The sequence below is a fragment of the Lepisosteus oculatus genome, chromosome 8, assembly GCF_040954835.1.
Source record: "Lepisosteus oculatus isolate fLepOcu1 chromosome 8, fLepOcu1.hap2, whole genome shotgun sequence".
Lineage (NCBI taxonomy): Eukaryota > Metazoa > Chordata > Actinopteri > Semionotiformes > Lepisosteidae > Lepisosteus > Lepisosteus oculatus.
In genome coordinates this window covers 10,357,774-10,380,651 of record NC_090703.1, presented here as the reverse complement: position 1 = coordinate 10,380,651, position 22,878 = coordinate 10,357,774, and the positions used below count along the sequence as shown (strand labels likewise).

General features: G+C 43.5%; 3 protein-coding genes and 1 long non-coding RNA gene across 5 annotated transcripts; 2 read left to right on the top strand and 2 right to left on the bottom strand.

Moving 5' to 3' along the window:
* The first annotated feature begins 1,305 nt into the window (after positions 1–1,305).
* On the top strand, positions 1,306–5,113 carry fkbp3 (FKBP prolyl isomerase 3). The gene is made up of 7 exons (XM_015350090.2): positions 1,306–1,475; positions 1,934–2,035; positions 2,280–2,384; positions 2,652–2,787; positions 3,171–3,238; positions 3,566–3,663; positions 4,720–5,113. The coding sequence occupies exons 1-7, from the start codon at positions 1,371–1,373 to the stop codon at positions 4,772–4,774; spliced, it is 669 nt and encodes a 222-aa protein (XP_015205576.2). The 5' UTR covers positions 1,306–1,370; the 3' UTR covers positions 4,775–5,113.
* A 1,051-nt stretch (positions 5,114–6,164) lies between these two features.
* On the bottom strand, positions 6,165–9,754 carry faua (FAU ubiquitin like and ribosomal protein S30 fusion a). The gene is made up of 5 exons (XM_006632226.3): positions 9,593–9,754; positions 8,583–8,664; positions 7,866–8,010; positions 7,490–7,545; positions 6,165–6,588 (listed from the first exon to the last, which is right to left on the bottom strand). Exons 2-5 carry the CDS (start codon positions 8,655–8,657, stop codon positions 6,463–6,465), a joined length of 402 nt encoding a protein of 133 aa, XP_006632289.1. The 5' UTR covers positions 8,658–8,664; positions 9,593–9,754; the 3' UTR covers positions 6,165–6,462.
* Positions 9,755–11,456: 1,702 nt separating this feature from the next.
* Positions 11,457–20,926, bottom strand: prpf39 (PRP39 pre-mRNA processing factor 39 homolog (yeast)). 2 transcript variants are annotated; one of them, XM_015350578.2, is made up of 14 exons: positions 20,777–20,926; positions 18,402–18,799; positions 18,144–18,269; positions 16,544–16,662; positions 16,092–16,259; positions 15,481–15,646; positions 14,781–14,888; positions 14,249–14,413; positions 13,806–13,932; positions 13,209–13,477; positions 12,876–13,057; positions 12,699–12,773; positions 12,300–12,417; positions 11,457–12,026 (listed from the first exon to the last, which is right to left on the bottom strand). In XM_015350578.2, exons 1-14 carry the CDS (start codon positions 20,787–20,789, stop codon positions 11,970–11,972), a joined length of 2,091 nt encoding a protein of 696 aa, XP_015206064.1. In that variant the 5' UTR covers positions 20,790–20,926; the 3' UTR covers positions 11,457–11,969. The 2 variants fall into 2 exon arrangements, with proteins under 2 accessions (XP_015206064.1, XP_015206065.1); XM_015350579.2 differs by having other exon boundaries at positions 18,402–18,796.
* Positions 20,927–20,961: 35 nt separating this feature from the next.
* Positions 20,962–21,879, top strand: LOC107077780 (uncharacterized). The gene is made up of 2 exons (XR_001478779.2): positions 20,962–21,105; positions 21,335–21,879. It is a non-coding gene; the product is annotated as an uncharacterized lncRNA (long non-coding RNA).
* The last annotated feature ends 999 nt before the right edge of the window (positions 21,880–22,878 follow it).

Below are 22,878 nucleotides of genomic sequence, written 5' to 3'. Positions count from 1 at the left end.
ACGCTGGGGTTTCTTAGAGGGCAGGGGTACATAAAATGTGTTATTTTACTGCGTTGAATGTAAAGACATATAAAATAAGATCCCTTGGATCACAGTCGAGGAGGCAGTAGATTAATCTGGGAGTCATGAAAACTGTAGAAAACCCGGCTACTCCGGACGGCCACGATCTCCAGGCACGAATTGGAAAACCTCCCGAGATGAAGAGCAACAGATGAAGCATATGAACGTGCCTGAAGTTTAACTTCAAGCCCAAGCCTATCACAGAAATTAATTACTAATGTGTGCTCTTAACTATGTCTAAGTGTCAGGAAACAAGTAAAGGTTTATTCCTTTGTCAAACACCTGAAGTAGACCCCACAGCCGAAACGCTGTCTCTTTAATTGTTCCAGCATGGAATAAACTTCCAGTTGTTCCTTTGCAGCCTGGGCGTGCTGGCGCAGCTCTCTACTTGAATGTCTGAGTGTCTCTGTATCATTAACCAGTGGAAATTAAAACAGCTGTGATGATATTCAATTCAAACAGCATCCAAGGGCACGTGTTTCCTCATGTCGCGGCGCATTGAAATCTATGGAGTGTCGCATAGTTACGTGCCTCCAATGAGTATCTCTGTACTAGTACTACTCAGTAAGTAAATATAAGTGTTTTCTCATACAGTACATACATTTATTTTTTAACTAACATTAAATGACCACGAGCATTCAGCTGGTATATACTATGCATCCAATATATGTATCATTTTTTTGTATACTATGTATAGCTATATATAAGCCACAATTATATATATTGTAACGCAATTTAAATGTAGGCCGATATTAATATATATTGTAACGCAACGGGGTTCAGGTGGGGCGCCCCCTTCCGCATTAGGTCGGCCCCCCACCGTTGGGGGCTCGAACCCGGGACTCCCGCGTCACTCAACAGGGACCCAGCCCGGTGAGCCAAAGAGAGGGAGTCCCGGGTTCGAGCCCCCGGCGGTGGGGGGCCGACCTAATGCGGCAAGGGCGCCCCACCTGAACCCCATCGCGTTACAACATATATTAATGTCGGCCTACATTTAAATTACTGGTACGAATAACTCAATTAACTCAATATTCCGAATCGGGGCGCCCTTCTGTTTCTGCTTAGCAGAAGATCAGATTCATAATTGGAACTGTGCTTCGAACGAGATCAGCTCTGTCTCGCGGGTCTTTGCGCTGCAAACCGAACGCGTGGCAGGGATCGAGCCCGAGACAGGACCGTTACGAGCTCTGGGCTAAACCTGCGAGCTGCCCCTGACCCTCTCGAGCGATCTGGCCCAGCCCCCGTGAGGTCACGGCTGCTGGCTCCTCCCACAGCGCGGGTGAGAGGTCAGCTAGCTGGTGGTAGGAAAGATGGCTGCGGAACCGAGGAGAGAGTGGAGTAGCGAGCAGCTCAAAAGTGACGACCTGCCCAAGAAAGATCTCATTAAATTCTTACAAGACAACGCAGCTAACTCGGTGGGTGGCTGGCGCTGCCGGCGTCCTGTTCCTCAGTTGTTGTTGCTGTGCGATGTGTTGCACAGGCTGACTAACGTTGCGGACTGGTCATTGCGGCATGCTTTTCCGTGACTTCCGTGAGATCGTGTCACTTACAAATACAACCAGAACCACAGACGGCATTTATTTTAATACATAAGTAGACTAACGCACGCAGAACGTTTCTGTAAAAACACGGTAAACAGTTGCTGTTGTCTGTAGTTAAGATTGTCTCTGAGACGACTCTATTGTCTCATCTTAACAGACGTTTTATAGTGCCAGCATCAGATTGATCAGAGGCAAATAACGAGAACTGCAAAGATTAAAGTAAAGAACTGTAAAAATGTCGGTGAAGCATTTGAGATTTACTCGGCCAGGTCTATAAATTCAGAGTGAGCCGATTTGATACTCATGACGGGTTCTGTCTCTTTCTCCACTAGTTTCTTGCAGAGCACAAACTGTTGGGAAACATTAAAAATGTGGCCAAGACTGCGAAAAAGGAAAACCTGATTTCAGCCTACAACCAGCTCTTCGAGAGTAAGGTAGGTGTGGAGCTGACTGTGAGCAGAGGAGCAGTGATTAACACTTACTGAAGGACAGCAGTGTTTCCAAATGACAGCTGGAGAATGGCATCCATTTAGATTACAGCCGATCTGTACTGGCCTGACACATTGGCTCTCAAATAACCATCAAAAGCCCGTTGCAGATAATTCAGCCATGGATGGGATGTTCTTCAGGCTGTCAGTGTTGTCCTCTCTGTCCTGTTGTTGTTTCTCGTGAGCGCAGAGGTTCAAGGGCACTGACCCCGTGGAGGAGGTGACCGCGCAGGCGAAGGAAGTGAAGATTGAAGACAAGCCCAAGGACACCAAGCCGGAAGAGCCAGTGGAAGAGGTGAGACGTCCTCAGGGGCTCAGGACCCAAGCCTTTGCAGTGCAAGTTAGCCCTGCATTGGAGACCCAAGCCTTTGCAGTGCGGGTTAGCCTTGCATTGGAGACCCAATTCCCCACTCTGGTGTTGGTCTTCAGCTCAGAGTGCAAGTCCCTCTGGGGATTAGAACTGCCTTCATTTTCTCCACATGCTGTGGAAACAAGGAAGTCGGTCAGGCCGTGTACTTGTTACTGTGACTGGCTATCATGACGTTATTGTGATTTGTCTTAGGGCCCTCCTAAATATGTGAAGTCTGTGCTGAAGAAGGGAGATAAAGTTAACTTCCCCAAGAAGGGCGACACGGTGAGCTGCTGGTACACAGGAACACTGGAGGATGGTACCGTCTTTGACTCCAACGTTGCGACATGTAAGTGCTGCCATAACCAGGGGCTGGCTGGAAGTCCAATCCGGGGGTAGGACATTAGCTAAATGTGACGAGCTGCAGGTACTGCCGTGTTATCCTGGCTTGCTTAAATTCCACAAATTGAGATGCTTCATTATTAAAACACATTGGCACTCCAGGGCACTTCATGTGTAATATGTGTTTCTCCGGGCTGTGGTTAGGTACTAGCCCTCTATGTCCCAACAGACTGCAGATGAATGTTTCAGAATGGACACGTGCCTTTATAGATGCTGTCGTGTTGTTTTCGGCTTTATTTTCTTCTGTGTAACAGTCTAAACACGGTGTGCGGGAATAGCGTTGTGTTGGTTGTACTCTGTATTCCTAAGGACTGATTTTCTCTGATATAGCTGCCAAGAAGAAAAAAGCAAGCAAGCCACTGAGCTTTAAGGTTGGAATGGGGAAGGTCATCAGAGGGGTAAGACACTGGTACTGCACCTGCAAGCATGCTTTTAATTCAGAGGAGGCTGACTAAACCACTGCTGTAAAACCATATGCCTTCACCTAGATTATGGGGGGAGGGGGTTTTGTAATAATAATAATAATAATAATAATTAATAATAATAATAGAGCAGCCTGTCCAACTGAGCAGTTTTGAGACTGGGAGATGGAGAGTGACCATGCAGAGCTGTTATCGTTCCCTTCAGCCTTCGTGTTCATTTTCAAGTCCGTTCCCCGAGCCCGCCAGCTGCTCTTGTGAGGGTGAAGCCCCGTTGCGGTACCCTGTGCTGTTCTCTTCTTGCAGTGGGATGAGGCCCTCCTGACGATGAGCGTGGGCGAGAAGGCACGGCTGGAGATCGAGCCAGAGTGGGCGTATGGCAAGAAAGGGCAGCCTGACGCCAAGTATCCTTCTTTGCTGGCCTTGAGAGCAATGCCTGAGCTTTATCACCCTGCAGCTCACTCCTGGCAACCCACCGAAGCTGAGCAGGTTTGAGCCTGGTCAGTAGCTGGATGGGAGACCTCCTGAGAAAAACTAAGGTTGCTGCTGGAAGAGGTGTTAGTGGGGCCAGCAGGGGGCGCTCACCTTGTGGTCTGGGTGGGTCCTAATGCCCCAGTATAGTGACGGGGACACAATATTGTAAAAAGGCACCGTTTTTCGGATGAAACATAAAACCCGAGGTCCTGATTCTCTGTGGTCAAAAATCACAGGGTGTTTCTTGAAAAGAGTAGGGCTGTAACCCCAGCGTCCTGGCCAAATTTCCCATTGGCCCTTACCAATCACGGCCTCCTAATACTCACTATCTCTGAACTGGCTTCATCACTCTCTTCTGCTCCACACTGAGAGCTGGTGTGTGGGGAGAGTACTGATGCACTATGGCTGCTGTCGCATCATCCAGGTGGGGCTGCACACTGGTGGTGGAGAGGATCCCCATTACCTGTAAACAGCTTGGAGTGGAGTGTCCAGAAAAGCACTGTATAAATGTAAGAAATTATTATTATTGGCTGGCTACAGAAATGGCTGCCATCCGAACTGAAGGCCAAAGTGACTTAATTCCATGTTCATACATAAGCATACAAATGCTTATGTTCATACAGGTCATTCCAATCTTGGCTTGCTTTTGAAAGTATAGAAAAGACAATCCAGTGCTGTTAGTGCCTAAATTCTCATAGAAGCAGAGCTGACTGCAGCTGCAGTCCTTGCTGCAAAGTGTTTCAGTGCCTCACAAGGGCAGGGTGCACAATATCGGGTATTACAGAGGAAGTGTAGGTATTGTATTGAGTAAAAAGGAGAAATGTATCACTTATTGTAAATTTGACACCAAGTGTCTTACTGGTGTGTAATGTTGAATTATGTTTTAAACATTCAGCTTATACAATATTGAACATCTTTACAAGTAGTAGGACTGCATGGCTGACGGTTTGGTCAAAGCTTAAATTCCTTAATCTGTCAACCATCAGAATTCCACCAAATGCCAAGCTCATTTTTGAAGTGGAGCTGGTTTCAATAGACTAGGTTATACAGCCCTTCTTGTGAAAAAAATCTGTTCACAGTGATGAAACACATTGTAAATACATTTTCAGCTACAGTATTTTGGACTTCAAAACTGGGAGATGGAAGTTGTGAAATGCCTGCATATTTCTTTTTTTTCTGTTTTGCTTGGTCAGACAAAAAATAAAAATAATTTTGGAGACAAGAGCCTGCCTTCATTGCCTACTCATCAAGTTGTGAGCCGAGAAATGAATTGTCAGCTTCAAAACTCACTTGGGAGCTGGTTCCAGATTTCTGCAATCGTCTATGTAAAGGAAGCTTCTCCTGTATTGTAGATATAAATGGTTCTGACCTTAATTTTCACTTGCGTCCCTTTGTTGATTTCAGTTTCTGAATACCAGAACAAGGTTCCTGTGTAATAGTGTCTGTCCAGGTCCAGGCAGAAATGCATCTGTCCATATGCTGTATCATTACCTTCATGTGAGGAACTAGTGTATTTGCTCTTTTGTAGTTCCTCTAGAGCTACACCATCTTTTAAAATCAAAATTGAACACTATATTACAACTGAGGTCTAATGTATAAAATGTGATTTCAGTTCTACACTTGATAGATTAAAGCACTGTTGATATTTTCTTTTTTTCCCTCATATCTTCAAATGCATAATTGGAGGTATTGAAATGACTTTCACCTTCTTAATGCTTGCAACACCTTATCTGTCTCCCTGGTATGTGCATCAGCTGTCTGTCCAGTCTGGAATTTGTCAGTGCCATTTGGATTTCATGCCTACTGAGCCATTAAGCTTACTGAGCCCTTGTTTGATTTTTACCTTGTTTCTGCAGTCGTCTCGGCTTCGTAAATCACTGGGGTTGTGAATTCTCATCACTGGTTCACTTCAGCAGTTTTGTGAACTATTCTGCCCCCCCAATGCTCACTTAAAAGAGACTTTATAAATTGCATGATAAGCACTTTATGATGGATTATTGGTGCAGATAATATTGCTATGGTCTTAAATTTCTTCCTTTGCAATGAGCTGGTAGTTGCATAACATCCAAATCTTCACCACACAATAGGGATGTTAACAGAACCATGGGCCACATTTATAGCCATCAGGACACTTGCTACCACATATGCATGGATTGCAAAATGAAAGTACTCCTTCACCCATATCTTATAATTACTGTCCCTTTTGAATCCTCAAAAATAAACAATGCAAGACTTCACTTATCACGAGCCATAATGGTTTAGAAAACTGACTTCATTACACATTTTATTCAAATCAGAATGTAGGCTATGAAACAAGAGGATTACCCCTATTTAAAATTAACACCAAAAGGAAGTAAATCTTTCCTATTGCATATAAAATTGGTCCCCATCACACTGCAGAACAGGAAGAAAGTTCACCTTAAGACTCATCTAGAATATATTATATCATGCACTTTATTTAAGAAAAGAACACCTCATGATCTACCAAGAGCAGTGACTGACGCCATATTCAAGTTCATACTCTTAATTTAGAGTGAAATTAAAAAGGAATTTTAATTCAGCACTGAACTACAGTAAATAATTGCTCTTTATCCGTGTTTTTTTAGCAGATGGGTCTTTGTGCAGAATCTGTAAGCAGTACAAGAGTTGAATCAACAAGTCCAGAGTCTGACCAAGAAAGCCACTGGAAACCAGCACACCGGTGTTGCTGCTCTAGTAGTGCTGGGGGTTTAAGAGTTGGCATTGGGCCCCTTCTTCTTGCCGAATGTGGGCACCACGTTCACGAAGCGGCGGTTGTACTGGATACGCCGCTTGGCCCGGCCTGTCTTCTTCTTCTTCTTTTCCTGCTTGTCCACCTGAGAAGAACACGAGAAGCAATTCAATCCATCGTTTAGGACCACCGTCAGCATCCTGGGCTACAGGTGCTGGAAGTACCATTAGCGTTGGAAAGTTGGAAAGGCTGCAGCCTAGACTTTAAAACACTTAAGTCATAATACTGACCAGCTTGTCATTTTGAACTTCTTACACAAATAAAAAAAAAAATCTACAATTTTTCAGGAAGTTAAAAAAAAAGGAAGTTTTATATTCCAAAGAGGTTATTCAAGATGGTTTCATATAGTGACAATTTAAGAAAAATATGCATACGTTGTGGAACTGGTTTTGGCCATGTGCCAGAACGTTTGACGAGTCCCCTTTCAAACAGGGTCTCACTCACGCATGACAAAGGCCTGGCATGGTCACATGCAAGTCCATGCGATTTTTACCTGTGGGCACATCTGGAACATCATGCATTCCAAGCTAAACTAGTGTATTACGAGACGTCATCGGACCAGTTTAATAGGTTTAACTCGCATTAGCCAGTTTACTGTATAATATGAAAGGATAAACATAGGATATATTGATCATGAAGTAGGATACTCACCTTAACAGTTTTTGCATGTTACAATAATATAGCTGCATTTCTTAAAGTGATTGTTTTGGTTACTAGTGCTTGCCAGAGATCCAATTTTTCCAAAACGGTAAAAAAAAAATAATCTTATTTTCACAGGTCACTGCCTAACTTGCATCAATTAATAAACATCGGGACTTCAAAGCAGGCTGTTGTGCAAGATGTAAACGGACCAAAAATATTCAAAATCCACAAGACATTCAAGTAACCTTTGGGCTTGAAAAACTGACAGGCTGTTTGAAAGGTTAAGACCCTAGTATAACAGAGGAGATACTGTAAATACAGCTTGTGATTTTCTCTCTACTGACCTTTGGCGTCTGTCCTCGCACCTTGCCAGCTCGAGCCAAGGAACCATGGACCTTACCTGAGGAGAAGGAAGGAGAAAGAGCGTTCCTAAAGCAGGCAGATCAGAAGAACGGACCTCTTCTTACCAGCCGTCCAGGGAGCAACGTCAATTCAGCCCGCACAAAGGGCAGATGCAGTTTAACCAAGAGCCAAAATCCACGAGATTACACTCCCCTGCTCTAAAATTACACTACAGCACGCTGTTACGCAAGGGAATGAAAAAACCCATCGCAAGTGTAACTCCAGTTTATTTCCCCACCCCCAGCCACCGCACGCATTTAAAACGCGTGGCAAACATCCTCCTGCCGGCCTGCCGCTTCGCCGACACAGACTCCATACCTCCGAGCATCCTGGCTGCCACTTCCAAGGTGCAGTGTTCCGTGAGCCCACACTGCTCCAGCACGGCCTCATCCTCCAGGGGCGCGCCGGCCAGCAGCAGCACCTGCTCCTCCACGCACAGCCCCTCCAGGGCCTGGACCCGGGCCTGCAGGACACACACCCACACCACTCAACGCCAGGCTCCGGGAGCAGGTTATAATGTATAATGATAATGTTTCTTTATTAGCCCTATACAATTTCTTGCATTAGGAATTCCGTCTTTTCGCATACCCTAGCTTTTCTCCATGGAGACACAGACACACAGACGGGGAGAAGCTTGGGGTCAGAGCGCAGGGTCTGCCATTGTATGGCACCCCTGGAGCAGCTGGGGTGAAGGGCCTTGCTCAGGGGCCCAACAGAGTAGGATTCCTCCGCCGGCCGCGGGATTTGAACCGGCAACCTTCCAGTCACAGGCACAAATCCTTAGCCACGTGCCCTCAGCAGAGGGGTTTTGATGGGAACTCTAACCTGATGTTGTTGAAATGCGAAGGCAGCTCAACACGGATAGCCTTATATAAATATAACCCCCCACAAGCTACTGAAAGTGAACCTGGTAGCCAAGCTGTTCGGATACCAATTCAGTTCCCCTCATTCATGAAGTCAGATTAAAGTGGCTGCAGCCAATCGGCTGCGGAGGAAAACCATTACACAGTTTCCAAGAGAAGATGTCGACCTCACCTTGATGTCTCGGACAGTCTCCTGCCCAGTCACCTCAAGAGTGTGGGTGTTCTGAGTGCGCACGAACAGCTGCATCTTGACTCTGCAAAGGGAAGAGGTCACACTGACACCAGAATCGCACTCCCAGGGTCCACAGCCGCGAGTCTCCCCCATGACAGCACGTCCCGAGCACAGGCCGACTCGGGACAGGGCTACGGCTCACACAACATGGAACAGACCAGCCTGCACAAATCGTGTTCCTCGCCCAGGGGAAATAAAACTGCCCCCGCGCTGTTCTCCCAGATCTGAGACTAACCCAACACACCTGAGCATACAGCCAACAGAGAACGCGCATCGTTGGCGTTTCATCAGAAAGACGTGGCAGTACATGTTGCATTAAATTGTGTTTTTTTTTTTACTTTTCCCGAAATGTTTTAGAATCACATGGTTCAGCTGCCATGTCAGCTCTCCTACTTGTCCGCTACTCCAGAAGCATTATAGTAAAGAATAAACAACAAAACGTGCTCAAGGGATTGGCTATACTGTATTTAAATAGCTTCAAAGGGTGAGACTCCCAAACTTTAGCTCGTCTTTATCTGCGCAGTGAAGTAATGTACTTCAGCAGCAACACTCGTGGTACAATACTTTCGCGGATACGGCGTTGAGGGACCCTTCATAGCAAACGAAAGCAGATAATGCTGGGTTTAAAAAAAATGCTTTCCTCGCATTAAACTGGTGGCCTGTGAGAAACCTCTCCCCCCCTTCACAGGTACTGGTACAAGAAGCCTCCTTCGGCCGGGCCTAACCAGACCTACGCAGACAGTATTTCACAAAACTGTGACAACTCTGGATAATTCAGCCTGATCACCAATTTGTTCTTAAATGGCAGCATAACCAAAGTAGATCTATCATAATGGTTTATTTAAGCATACTGGAGCTTAATGAAAACACTCTTGGGCTACACAAAATACACGCTATTTCACGCGTCTTTATATCTTATTGGAGAAAGCGAGATATCGAAAAGAACTTACCCAACGGAAAAACGCAGAAAGTAATTACGGGATGATATAAAAGTTAAGACTGCCGTTAAACAAAATACAAACTAGAAGATACAGCAGCGATGACTCTTCGTGGCTTGCGAAGAAATAAACGCAACCTACTTTTTAATACTACGCGCATGCGCCAAAGGAGGATGATGGGATTGCCAGGAGGTCAAAGATCGGCAAGTTACGCAACAAAACCAGGTTGCATTATGGGTTGAGAACAACGCTCCAATTCTTCATATTAATTTACTTTATATAATTCAAAATTAGTATCAATATTCTCACATTAAAGGCATCGTAACACCTATAACTGCAACACATTTACAAATTTAACATGAATATAATGAAAAGAACATCTGGGTAAATTTACGATGGTGGTCAATACGTGTCATCAACAAGGCAATTAGAAGGAGATCTACTATTAAAGCCAGAGCCTGGAGCCATGTGTGATCCCTCCTGGAAAACACAGTTACTGGTTAATACTTTGTACAACTTAATAAATGTGGTGTTGTGGGATTTTGTCCTGTTGCTCTCATGGGACCTGGACAGACATGAGCCTGCTTGCTCTCTCCATTCAATTCTCTCTCTCTGAGACCAGACCAGATGTCACAGGACATCCTAGCTCATCCCACAAGCATCCAGTGGGGCTGACACCTGGTGAGCAGAGTATCCATGGTATAACTGCTGCATCCTCATCTATTACCACACAAGCAACCTGTCCTGTTGGAATGTTGTCCCATCAGAATAAGCCCACAAGAACAGCAGCAGTGAGGTCCCAGGACTGGATCAATATACTGTAGCACCATGCAGTCAGGCTGCCATTGCCATCCAGAAGTGGAGTTCTGTAGCAACATTGACCTAGACCATAGTATCTAACTTCCTCATTGATTTGTTGGTTGTACACTACAGTCGGCACACATTATCATTCTGTTGGTCTGCACCAGAGTGGCCAAAACAAAACCTTGATTAATTAATGTTAACCAGGGAGTTGCCAATCCTATGAATCCACATACCTGTTGATATTTATTCCAGATGAGCTGTTACATTGCTGATCCCCTAATTCACAATTACTGTTACATAAGTGAATTGTTTTGGTTCTAAAAGATTTCCAAAATTTCATTTTAAATATCTGCATTTTTGCAAATCCCTTAAAATCTCCCACTTCCAAATAAAAACAATTATGTAATGAGCATGCAAGTTGGTGGGCGTGCAATAGCAGGACTGGGAAACCCGGCTAAAGACTTCCCATTACTGCTGACATCCACCAGAGGTGCTGCTCCAAAACACCAGATGCGCAAGGATTTGTTCTCTTGATAAGTGGAGTATATTGGCTCCTGTTTTTCTGATATTTCCAAGCTTTACTTTGAACAGGTTCATCAACTGGGCTCACTCTACTCTCACTAATGGAGTGATTTAGTGCTAATTCAAGTTACTTAAGCATCACGGATATTAAATGTCCAAAATCAATGTTTCATAACGCATAAAATAGGTTTATTAATATTACAAATCTACTTCTTACACAAGATCCTTGCAAATCGTAGAAGTTATTGAAGTCTGATGGACATCAAGAACAGGTGCACAATACCTCTCGTACCTGCTCTGTCTGATTAAAATTAACTTACTGCTTTAACATTTTTATACAAGTTATGCATGTTCATGTGAAGTATTCTGTGGGGCCCTGTATAAAATATAGGCAGGGTGAGCGAGTCAAACCTCAAAGGTCTCTGCCTAGAAATGTCGAAGTCAGGCGGAGTACCAACCTACTATACCAAAATTCAGTGGCGAGATTGATTACGGCAACACACCAGCAACCACAATTCAAATCACTCATACTCCAAGTAAAACAAAATACTTTGTGTATTATAGCCATTTTATTTTATGAAATTAAAGTATGAAGTCACAATAAAAAAAATTAGATCCCTCAATTTCAGTATTTGTTCAAGAAAAAAACCTCACACCTCACAGAAAACTTTCAGATTACTGGGTATTTGCAAAACTAATTATGGCATTTCACATTAATGAAATCTTAGAAATAACAAATAGAAACAAAAAGCGGCATTTATAAAACTTTACAGGTCCGCGACCTAGTTTAGATAATTTTTCTTTTGAAAACCCAGAATGTATGAAGGAAACAACCACATTTTAACTTTTAAAGCACTTTTCTGTAAGCAATTCACATTTTTCCCCATATAAGAAGCAAGAAAAAAAAACACCAGAAAAAAACTCTGCTGATGTCCTCGATGCTCCTTTGTCAATGGTGGCAGGACAATTTCCCATATGTTAAAAAAGGGAAAGAACAAGGTGCCTATTGCAGACTAGAGTATGAGGTTTTATTAAAAATAAAGCTGTCCTCCAGAAGGTTCAATCACGTTGGAGGAGGAGGGTAGTACTGTCCATAGTTCCACGGCGTCTGATAGTTGTACTGTAGAAAACGAAAAAGCAAAGGAGAATTAAGTACAAAGGCTTGAATATTCAAAAGGAAGACAAGGTTCAGTTAACTTGTTTTCTAACATTAAAAGAACACCTTGTTCCCCCGTATTACTTTATGGCAGTGGCGAGGAAGTGGTATACTAGCATGAAAGCTGAAGCATCAATTTAGTTGACAATTAAAAAAAAAATCATATTCTTAGAAAGGAAGACCATTTCCCCACCCAGAATTAGCTTCCAGCTTCCCCAGTTAGCACAGATCACTCACCTGGTACCAGTTGTAGTTGTAAGCAGAGTGGTTGGTGTGCATGTCTGCTGCCATCATCTGCCCAGTGACCACAGTAGAATCGTCAGTACGTTGCCTCTTTGACTCTGGTTCTTGTGATCTGCAGATGAGCATTAACACATATTTGGTCTCTTTGTGCAACCAATGCAAATCCCTTCAAAGGAAGATTAAAAATGCAGCCCTTAAAGCTAACTAAGGTGTGGATACAATCCAGACAAATTCAACATACACATTGAATCACCATCACAAATTCACCATGGCATAATATTATGTTTCCTGCATTTGCTCATTGCGCCATCATGAGTAATTTGTGGATGTGACAACCTGATAATGAATTAAAATACTTGCTATGAAATCTCCATTCTCAGATATTTTACTTACCCATTTTCAGCTTTTCTCTTCAACGAATCCTGTTCTGTCAGAAGTTTTTGATGTTCATCGTATGCCAACATGAGCCTTAGGAAAGAAAATCATTATGATGCACTGTTTTATCAGATTCAATAAATGGATGCAAGGCAGCCTATTTTTACATCTGAAGAATAAGGAAATCCTACATACCGGTTGACGTCACTGCCAAAGTCTTCTAGAAACTCTACTTTGCGCTGGGAGAAGGTGATTCTCGTGTCTATAGACAGCGAACTGCTCAAGGCTCTGTCAAAGACCGACAGGATCTGCTCTTCATTCTGTTTGAGGTCACTGCTGTATTCCAGCTCCAACAAGTTGAGGTACAACTTTGGACTCTGTGGATCAACATTTTTGAAAATATAAAAAATAAATCAAAGAACGAGGAAAGAAAACGGATGCAATGTCATTTCACTCTACAAAAATGAGCAGGCATGGTAAATTATGCATGAAGCAATGGAGAATAGACACACAGGACTGCGACATTACCTGGTCATTTTCGATGGCTTCCATCAGCACTTTCCTAGCCTTCTGAAGGCTCTTCTGAACCTTGAAAAGCTGGCGCGCCAGTTTGATGGCATAAAAAGAGGACTCGTTGGCGGTCTTCCCGTTCTTGATGGCATCGCGCAGCAGAGTCTCCGCCTCCTCCAGGTTGCCGTGGCGGCGCTCCAGGCTGACCCTGCGCAGCCGCACCATGGCCAGCCCTGGTGCCGCCTCCTCCAGCGCCTTCAGGATCCCCCGTGCCTCTTCAATGTTCCCTGACGCCCACAAACAGGTCTCATTACAGCACTCTTCTGCCCCACTTAAAAAAAGCCCAATCTTACTGCTAAAGGCAATGAGGACGCATTGCTATAGGATTTCTTATTAAACTCTTAAAGACTCATTTCACCGTCAGCACTCATTAAGCCCAGGCAGAAACAAGAGAGGACACCTTTACCTTTACCCGATTCTCCTCACTCATGCTGAACACAACAACCTAGTGTACGACAGAGGCACTATCACCTGGTGGGTTGGTGTCATCAAAAAAGGCTACTGTAGTATTACTGCAGTATGAGAAAACTATATAAAGAAATCTAGTCAACATACCCTGCTGCTCCTCAAAAGCAGCCCAGAGAAAGTGAACCATGGGCTTCTTGGGAAGATGCATTGTGCATGCTTTCATGTAGACGTGCCTCACACCTTCAATGCTGTGGTTTTCCAGATACTTGGCATACTTGAAGAGAAATTCAGAAAGAAAAGAACACAAAAATTAAGCTTCTGTATTCATCTTTGGCGAGTAAATACATTGACAGAACATTAAAATTCTTTTAAACCCATCAGCACCTTTATCGAACCATTAAGATTAGTTTCTGTAATGTAGGACGAAGAGATGCAACGTAGTTGGCAAATGCAGCAGTCAAATCTGGTGGCAAGCAGGCCATCCCCTAATACAACAGATACAGTTACATATGAACGTTACAATTAAAAAGTGCAGAAAGTTACTGAGGAGTTGAAATTCTTTAAGAGACTTGAGAGGGGTGTGTAGTTACCTTAATCCAGAATTCCTCATACAGGGCACAGGCTATCAGGCATCTCTCAAAGAGCACAACAACCCGCTCCGGGGTTCCATTTTCGATCTCAAAGTCCAGGTACTCCTTCCAGTTGTTCAGCTGAGCTTTCTCCAGAGGTTTCACATGAAAGTATGGCCGCTTAATCTGCACCATAGCAAGGAAGAAGCAAATGTTTAACTCTTTCAACGGCAGACAACACTCAGACTAACAACCCCTCTTATCGGTTTTTAACATAAAAGTATACCAATCAGGATAAACTTTTCTTAGTGCACAGGAAAAAACTATTTTTGCCCAAAAACAGAACACACTTGTTTAGCCCCTGAAAAACTGCCATTAACGAATTTAAAGAAAAACAGGTTTGTACAATTGTAACTGCAGCAGGCATATTTTATTCTGCCACTAAATCCTCTATACAGCTCCTGTGCTGGCCAACCTGATACTGACCTGAATATTCTTCATCTGTCAAAAACAAAAAGCCCTCGAAAGGGTGTAAGGGACACTCTGAACTCACCCCTTCCTCAAAGGTCCACCGCTTGCTGACCTCATGTTCATTGTGATTAAACACCTCCTGACGCGTCTCAATGACTCGGTGCCGCATGTTTTCAATTTCTGTGATACGCTGAGAGGAAGAGCATATTTTTTCCAAGTCAAATCTTAACCTGCATATGGTTTAGACATTTATTCATTAGGAACATAGGAAAAGTTAGAAATCATAGGAGGCCATTCGTCCCGTCTAGCTCAATTTGTTACTAGTAGCTAATGGATCCAAGGATTTCACACACAGCTATTTCTTTACAGAATCCAGGGCACTTCAACCAGGCTTCAACAGGATGGCGTGGCTGACCACAGATTCCCACAACCCTTAGTGTAAAAAAGCACCTCCTGCTTTTGTAAATGCACCAGTTGTAAATGCACCTCTTCTTAGTTTTGACTTGTGTCCGCTGGTGCACACTTAACTGTTGACTCTGACGATCAGCGCTCACTAAAAAAACACTGCATTAAAAGCAATCATTCCCAATAGGGCCCTTGATTTAATCTTAGAAGCAAAAGAAAATATATCAATGCAGAAAGGGCTTTCAAAAATGACAAAATGTTAAGTCTTGCTATGTTTTGACTTTGCTCCATTAAAAGATCTGCTTGGGCAAAAGTCCCCAAATCCCTGGTTGAGAACCACTTAGATCATGACAGTGGGTGATTCAATTCTCAGATACCTTAGCAGCATCAGTAAGGTCCTCTGTGCCAGGTGGGAGATCATCACTTGGTGGTACCTCCGCCCCACCAATCCCATTCACTGTGGCCAGCTCACGCCGCAGACGGATGAACTCCTCCTCAGATAGGAAGTGCTTGGGCAGGTTGCCCAGCACATGCTCTTTGAATCTGTAGGAGCAGACTGTTTAGAAGACTACATCCACATAGCAGCAATCAGCAACTGTGGAAAAAAGTTATGCTACACCAGGCCAGCAAAATTAAATCGGAATAACTGTCCTTACCCACCTGAAAATTAATACTCCTATACTTCTAATGACTTATAAGTAAAGTAACCTTTCATATTTAAAGTATGTTTTAGAATTTACAAGAGCCAACCACTCTAAAATCAACATTAAGCATTTCATTCATGGATAAATATATTAAAAACAAAGGGAAACAAATAAAGGTTGAGTCTCTTAAGAGAAGACTCAATTGCTCTACAGCCTTACCAACAAGAATTTTACATTTGAACTTAAGTTGAGACATAAGGTGTACATAAGGATCTATTAAGCTTCCAAGGAACATCCTAATCTCCCTGGGTTTTGAACCATGCGAGCCATATCGTCCCACTTACCTCTGAAAATGATGGCTGTACAACTGGGTGGGAATACCCAGAATGCGATCGTAGATGGCCGTAACATTTGCCAAGTTCCCTAGCTCCGTTTCCCAATTAACATAGGCCTCCCAGAGCCGGTCAGAGCGGAAATCTGTGCCTGCCGCCAGCACTGCATGTTCATATGCACTGTAGACCACAAAAAAAGACATCAAGCACCATCTGCTCTGTAGTCTGTCTCAGTGTACCGTAACAATCCTGAACACTTCTTTTGGACCTGACCATAGACACCTAAAAAAAAAAGGTTTTCACATCATGCTATTATTCGGGCCAATATATCCAGTCTTCATTTTAAAATGTTCACCCATCGTGTTTAAAACAAAAGATCGGCTTGTCCTCCTGTCCCGAGAGACGAACAGAAAGGGACAGGCATTTAACTTAAACCTGGAGAGGAGGAGAAACGGGTCACTTACGCTCGGATTCTGGTCTCTGTGTCTGCGTCACCGGAGTCCAGCGTTTCCTTCAGGAAGCTAATGTAGTGCAGCCAGAGGTCCACGCTGAGAGGGATGGCCTGCAGGCCTTGTCGGTACACCTAGAGAGAAGGATGCCACAGCACGCTGATTTGCTGGTCCATCACTATGCCTCCAGTGGAGAGCCAGCACTGGAAATGTATTTACCGCTCAACCTTTACAAAAATGCTAAATGAACTTGGAATTTTGTTTAAATAATCTGCCATTACCATTTAGGTGGAAGCTGCAAAAGTACATGTGAGTGTTCAGTTCTCCAAGGGGAGCAGGGGTCTTGGTTTCTTCCGAGATTGGTCGTTCCTGCTTTCTGACCAGGCTGAGGATAAGGCTTTGGGGGTACAGACCATACGGCACAGACCCATTAGAGCATCACTGACAGCGTCTGACCAAAAATGCAATAAAACGTTGCAAATATATAGACAAACTGGAATATCCACATTTAAAAAAAAAATTAAATTTCATAAAGTGTACGATAAAGGAAACCGCCCTGCCCATACTTGTTTAAAACGACAGTGGCTATCACTGCTAAGCTCGGCAAGCTCTCTAAGTTAGATCACCTGTCAACAAAGGAAACAAAAGTTAGATATACCCCCCACCAATATATGTTCACAAGTTGAATCTAACAAAACCCAAGTTCAAAAAAAGATTTTAGATGTTGTGCCCTTCAGAAGACAGCTACTGGAAAACAGGATGAACAAAACAAAGACCAGTGACCACTGAAGACGCAGAAACTAATTCCAAAAGTCTTCCTTGCAGACCCATGCAATTTAACGTCTAAGAGAGAATCTCATGAGTCTGAATTTTCAGGTCAGGTGATCCTTCCAACTATCATGGTAAAAAAAAATCCTTTTATATAATAGGAGAGCAGTCTGAACTGTTGAACTTGTATTCCTAAACAAAATTAAATAATGCTGCATATTAAAAACAACAGTGCCAGACATTACATAAGAAGTCTGTTAGTCCAAAGTTAATCATAACAGAAATTATGTGATGCTCCATTTTATTTTCATCACAATTTTGAAAATCTTAAGAATCGACTACCATATTCTTCCAAAGAGTTTATATTCATAGCCCAACACCAGAAGAACACATTAAATGTTAATGGTTTTTAATATTTTCTCTGGGAAAAACTGATTGTGTACTGCATTTTGATTTTAGATTTTGACTGCCAGGCTGAATTTAAGCCTTGGGTTTCAAAATGTTCCGTGTATGAGACTTCTCCTTAAAATGCTTAAAACGTAAGTTGCCTCATATGAGCAATACCCTTCAGTTTTCTCCTTATAATCAGGAGATCAAGAAGGATAATATTAAGCTTTGATGAAAAAATACATTTATATGTCCCTTCATGAAAAACACTGAAGAATGAACATACTGCAGTGATCTGGACAAGGAAGTCAAATATTCAAATCAGACCAACAGGTATGATCAATTCTGCCTCTTCAGGTTTAAAGGTACAAGCTCAGAAGCAGGTCTTCATTGGCTGTTTCATCTTGTCCCCCAGCAGGTGTGTTGGGAAACGGACCCCCTTCCCGTGTCCCCAGCTAACCTCCTCGGTGTGCTTTATGTTCCCCTGCCGCCTCTCCACGTCAGCGTACTTCTTCCAGTAGCCGTAGCAATATGGATACCGCGAGAAGAAGGCGTCGAAGGCCTTCCGCGCCGCCACAATGTGATTCTGCAGCCACAACGAAAACGAGAGTTACAGAGGCGAACAGCACAGCTGCAGCACAACGCGCACGCATGCATGCGCCGGCTGCAGCGTTCAGGAGCACAGAGGCCTGCTGTGGGTTCCCTGGAAAGCGCTTACCTCTTGCTCTGCATGCTGCAGAAGATACGTCCACCCAGTGAAGTCCTCAGGGTTATCCTCCACCACCTTCCAGAACTTCTCGTACTCTGCTGGGAAAGGCACCTCAATGGCGGCCAAGTCGTCGGCCACCGTCCCGTCGTCCGGGGTCTCTTTCGAGGGGTCCTCCAGCTCCATGTTGGTCGGACTGCCCGGCGATTCTTCCGACGGCAGGACTTGCTGCTCCTGCTCCTGCTGCTCTCCGTCTTGAACGGCGGTTTCTTGTGTCGCGGCTTCCGGAACGGGGTCGGAGACAGAAGCCGCAGGCTTGCAGCCCTCCACTGCTGCCTGCTCCACGCTCGGTGAGCTGCCCTCCCCCGCAGAGTCCAGCATGCCCGTCATTGGCTCCTCTGCTTGGTCTGCTGGGGAGAGGAACACAACCGAATGAACTGGCTTCATCACTCTGCTCTCCTCCAGCTGACAGCGGGTGTGTGGGGGGCGTACTAGCACACACTGGCTGCCGGCGCATCGCCCATGCGGGGCTGCACACTGGTGGTAGGGGAGGGGAGTCCCCACTGCTGGTAAAAGTGCTTTGAATGGAGTATCCAGAAAAGCGCTATATAAGTGTAAGGAATTATTATCAATCAGTATTATTAACACTGACTGCCCACTACCAATTACTTCTTAAGAAGCCTCCTTTCATCCGAAATGGAATATCTTGCAGGCGACAACATTCTTTGGGAGGTCTACAATATTCACATCTTTTCGCTGCACAAAGATTTAAGTAAAACCTTTCATTCACAAACTTGCTTTACTACCGCAAAACTAAAATCAAGCCCTGTGCCCCAGCACAAATATGCCCGAGTGCAAGGTAATGTACAAGTTATTGGGTAACAGCTGCCTAAACCCTGCAACAAAGAGGTCTGGAGGTCCTGGAAAACTTCAGTCTACACTACACGTGAAGGACAGAGGACTAATTTACACTTAAAAAGTACAGCACGTACAAAATGCCATATACAAAAGAAAGGGGTTGTTATTAATGATAACCTTAACCGTGGTAATGAGAATGATAAATCAAGGGGCTGCCTTTCAGGTTAAGCTTACTTTTAACACTTTGCCTCCTGAACTTCCGCGGACAGTGCTGGGAAGTTCTTCCACCCCCAGCACAGACCTACAAAGACCCCAGGGAAAAGCTGGGAGTGTGGCGAAAGACTTATTTATAGAATCGGTCACTTCCAAATTAGGAACAGCGAGGCTGGGCTTGAAACTGTGCGAGAAGGAAATTTGCTCATCCATGCCTCTTCTGAGGGGCGAGAATAATCCGTCGTGCAAAACCCTTCCATCGCGCTGCTGCTGGTGTGAGCAGGTGTCGCCCGCTTGGAGGACTGTGCGCTACCTCGATACTCACGTTGAAAACTGCAATCTAAGCACTTTGCAACGTCGGTAACAGAACCATGAACGTTTAACTAAACGATTTTTATGTCTCTTATAGTCCGATTTACAGCTCTCACCTGCCATCCTACAGCTCCGCCACGAGTGAAACGCTTCTACAGAGCAGACATACGCTGAGTCACTCACAGTACAAGTACGGCTGAAGTAACTATAGAACGGCATATCCGCTTTTATATACAGTAGTGTATATATTATTTAACTTCGTTGTTGCTCCTAGAGAGAACCATAGAGCTTAGTTGGAGCAATCGATACAATGTCAAGCTCCGCTATCCGAGGTTATGCACTTCAAATGCTTCATTTGATTTCTGAGTTTCAAAATTCACACTTGTTTACATCCTCAGAAATCGGTATTTAATCTTCAAAACAAAAGCCTCAGCACTACCCTCCGTGTACCGTGACCGTGCATTTAGAAAATAAAGCCTTTTGTGTTTGTCAAACTCGTGGCTGCTTGAAATGTGCAAACGACACGGCTGCGGATCAGGGTGGAATCGAGCGAGTCAAACACTGAAACTCTCGACCCGCACGACTAGAAAGACAAAACTACCTGCCCTCCTGCCCCCTGTTTTCACACCAGGCGATCTCTCCTCAGCAACGGAAAGCGGCGCCGTGTCTTATCAACAACCGTCAACAAAACCAGATTCAGTCAGAAAGCACACGCAGCCGAGCACGCAAAAACCCGAAAAACGCACCGAAGCCCAATAGCTAACATCGAAGCACACAATTCTTCAAGCAACAGTTCTACCAACAACATTATATTAACATGAAGCGAGGGCTTTGCGACAGGTATTTATATTTTTTTTTACCGAGAAATCCCCGCTCGCTCTTGGGCCTAAACTACGCTAGCCAGACCAGCCCCCCTCTCTCCTCGTCATGAGCCCGTTTCATAATCGTTCAAATAAAACACTTTCTCCCTCGCCGCTTCATCCCCTCACGAAACCGTTACTCACCAGAATCTTCCATCAAATTGTGTTTCCAAATGAGAATTACGGGGTTCTTTTTTTTTTCCTTATCGGTGCAGCCTCAAGGCGGGCTTCTCTCCGCTCATTCTCCACAACTAATTTCTCCGGAGCGGCGGCGGCGTGGTGCGCACGCGCCTCAGCCAATAACCCGGAAGGGGGACGGCCTGCTGGGACGCGGCAACACGTGATCCAAACCCGCAGTTTCCCGGGGCTTATTTTCGCATTCCCAGCGATGGAGACCCACGCCGGGCACGGCTGTGGAGACCGTTTAGGGCTTGAGCTAGAGACTGACGTCTGATCGTTTCAACTGAATCTACGTGGGTGTCCCGCAGTGTGTTTGTGGTTTTGATTTTCAAATGTAATTTTCAGTGAATCTATACATTTCCTTAGACGTATAAGAAGAAAAAGATAGTGATCTTTATACAACTTACTAAAATGTGGTCAAATGTCACACCTTCTACGCCCACCGTGAAACGCTTTTTATGATAAACTATGTTGTTTGTCCGATGGTAAAAATACATATTTTTTTTACCTTTGTCATTATAGGAGTGAACACAGAAAAAAGCCTGAACTGACTCAAGTAACTTGTGCGGATGTGAATGTGTACGCATGTGGTACGCAGAATTGGGTAGGAATGGAAATTTGGTTCCGGCATCATCTTCAAACGGCTGTTTAAAATACACAGAAACCCAGACAAATCATAGCCGTGACGCCTTCCTGATTTATAGGCTGAGATTTCACTCTCACAGTAGACTCCCGCGTCATGGACTTCTAGGATCAGTTTTTTGCCATTTGAAATGGGAAATTTGTTTTGGTTGTCAAGACGGCACGATGTAAGAAGATAAGGATAAAAATGTGAATGGATTACGCTCTGACCACTCAAGCAATACGTTTAATAACCTGCACAGGTGAAAGCTACTGCTCTTTAAAGTCACTGAACAGTCCTTCAAAGTCACCATCGGTGAAAAAACCCACATGTACTCTTAATAATATGGCACATCGAGCACTGCTTGATATACAGTGAAATCTTTCTTCTCCCTGGAACTATATTTCTTATTTCCTGAAAATGAAATAAAATTACCCTAAATCAATCAATTTACTTTTTGAACTATTTTAGTTGCATGTGAAAATGAGATATTTCTTTGTACAAATATGTTTATTTTGTGTAAGTTATTTCAGATCAATTACAATATTCTCCCATATAGTATATGTGAAGAGCACAGATGTAAACATGATTGTATTTTATTTCATATAGCAGGCACTTGCTTAAGTGTTGTATATACATGGAAATACAAGACATGGAAATGTGGCGTGAGCCACACTGTATTACTCTCACTACTGGAACCCGATTCCTGTGAGTCATAAAAAATAGAAGCAAAAACAATTTACAGAAATAGATCCATTTATTTATATTTATATAACATTTTTCTCTGTCTAAAACAAGTACAGTACGGTTTATGTGTGGAAACTCTTTGAAAAGCTATATTAGAACTGGCACTATTCTTACTGAGAATTACATAACCGGGCTCTGTATAAATTCATAATTTAAAGATTGATCGTTTAAATTTTTAAACACAAAAGTATAATTACTTTAAATCCAACACCGTTAGCTCCTTGATTTAGGCATCTGTGTACATTTAAAATATATGTAACAAAAATATTCACTTTTTTCCTGTTTCATATTTAATTTTGGTAATCCCAAAACTGTAACACATTATTACAGCAACTCTGAATACCTCTTCATAGCTGGATGTTTTATGTTCAAAAGCCAAGCCAAGATTAAAGACATAATTCCACATAACAGCAGCAAGATTAAGCTAATACTGTGCAATTAAATTGGAGAGCAAGAAAAACATTGTTTTCAGCACAATTCCTGACTTTTATCACACAAAACCCCAGTTACAATAAGACACTTCATGAAAATATCACAAAACAATGACATATATATATAATATAAATTAAAACAAAAATACATCCATAAGTCCTTATGTATTGTGCATTAAAATGGTACGTTCTGCAGCATCAAATCAGTTCGTGTTTGAAGGACACACAATGACAACGTTCATAATAGTGTACCACTTTTCAAAGTG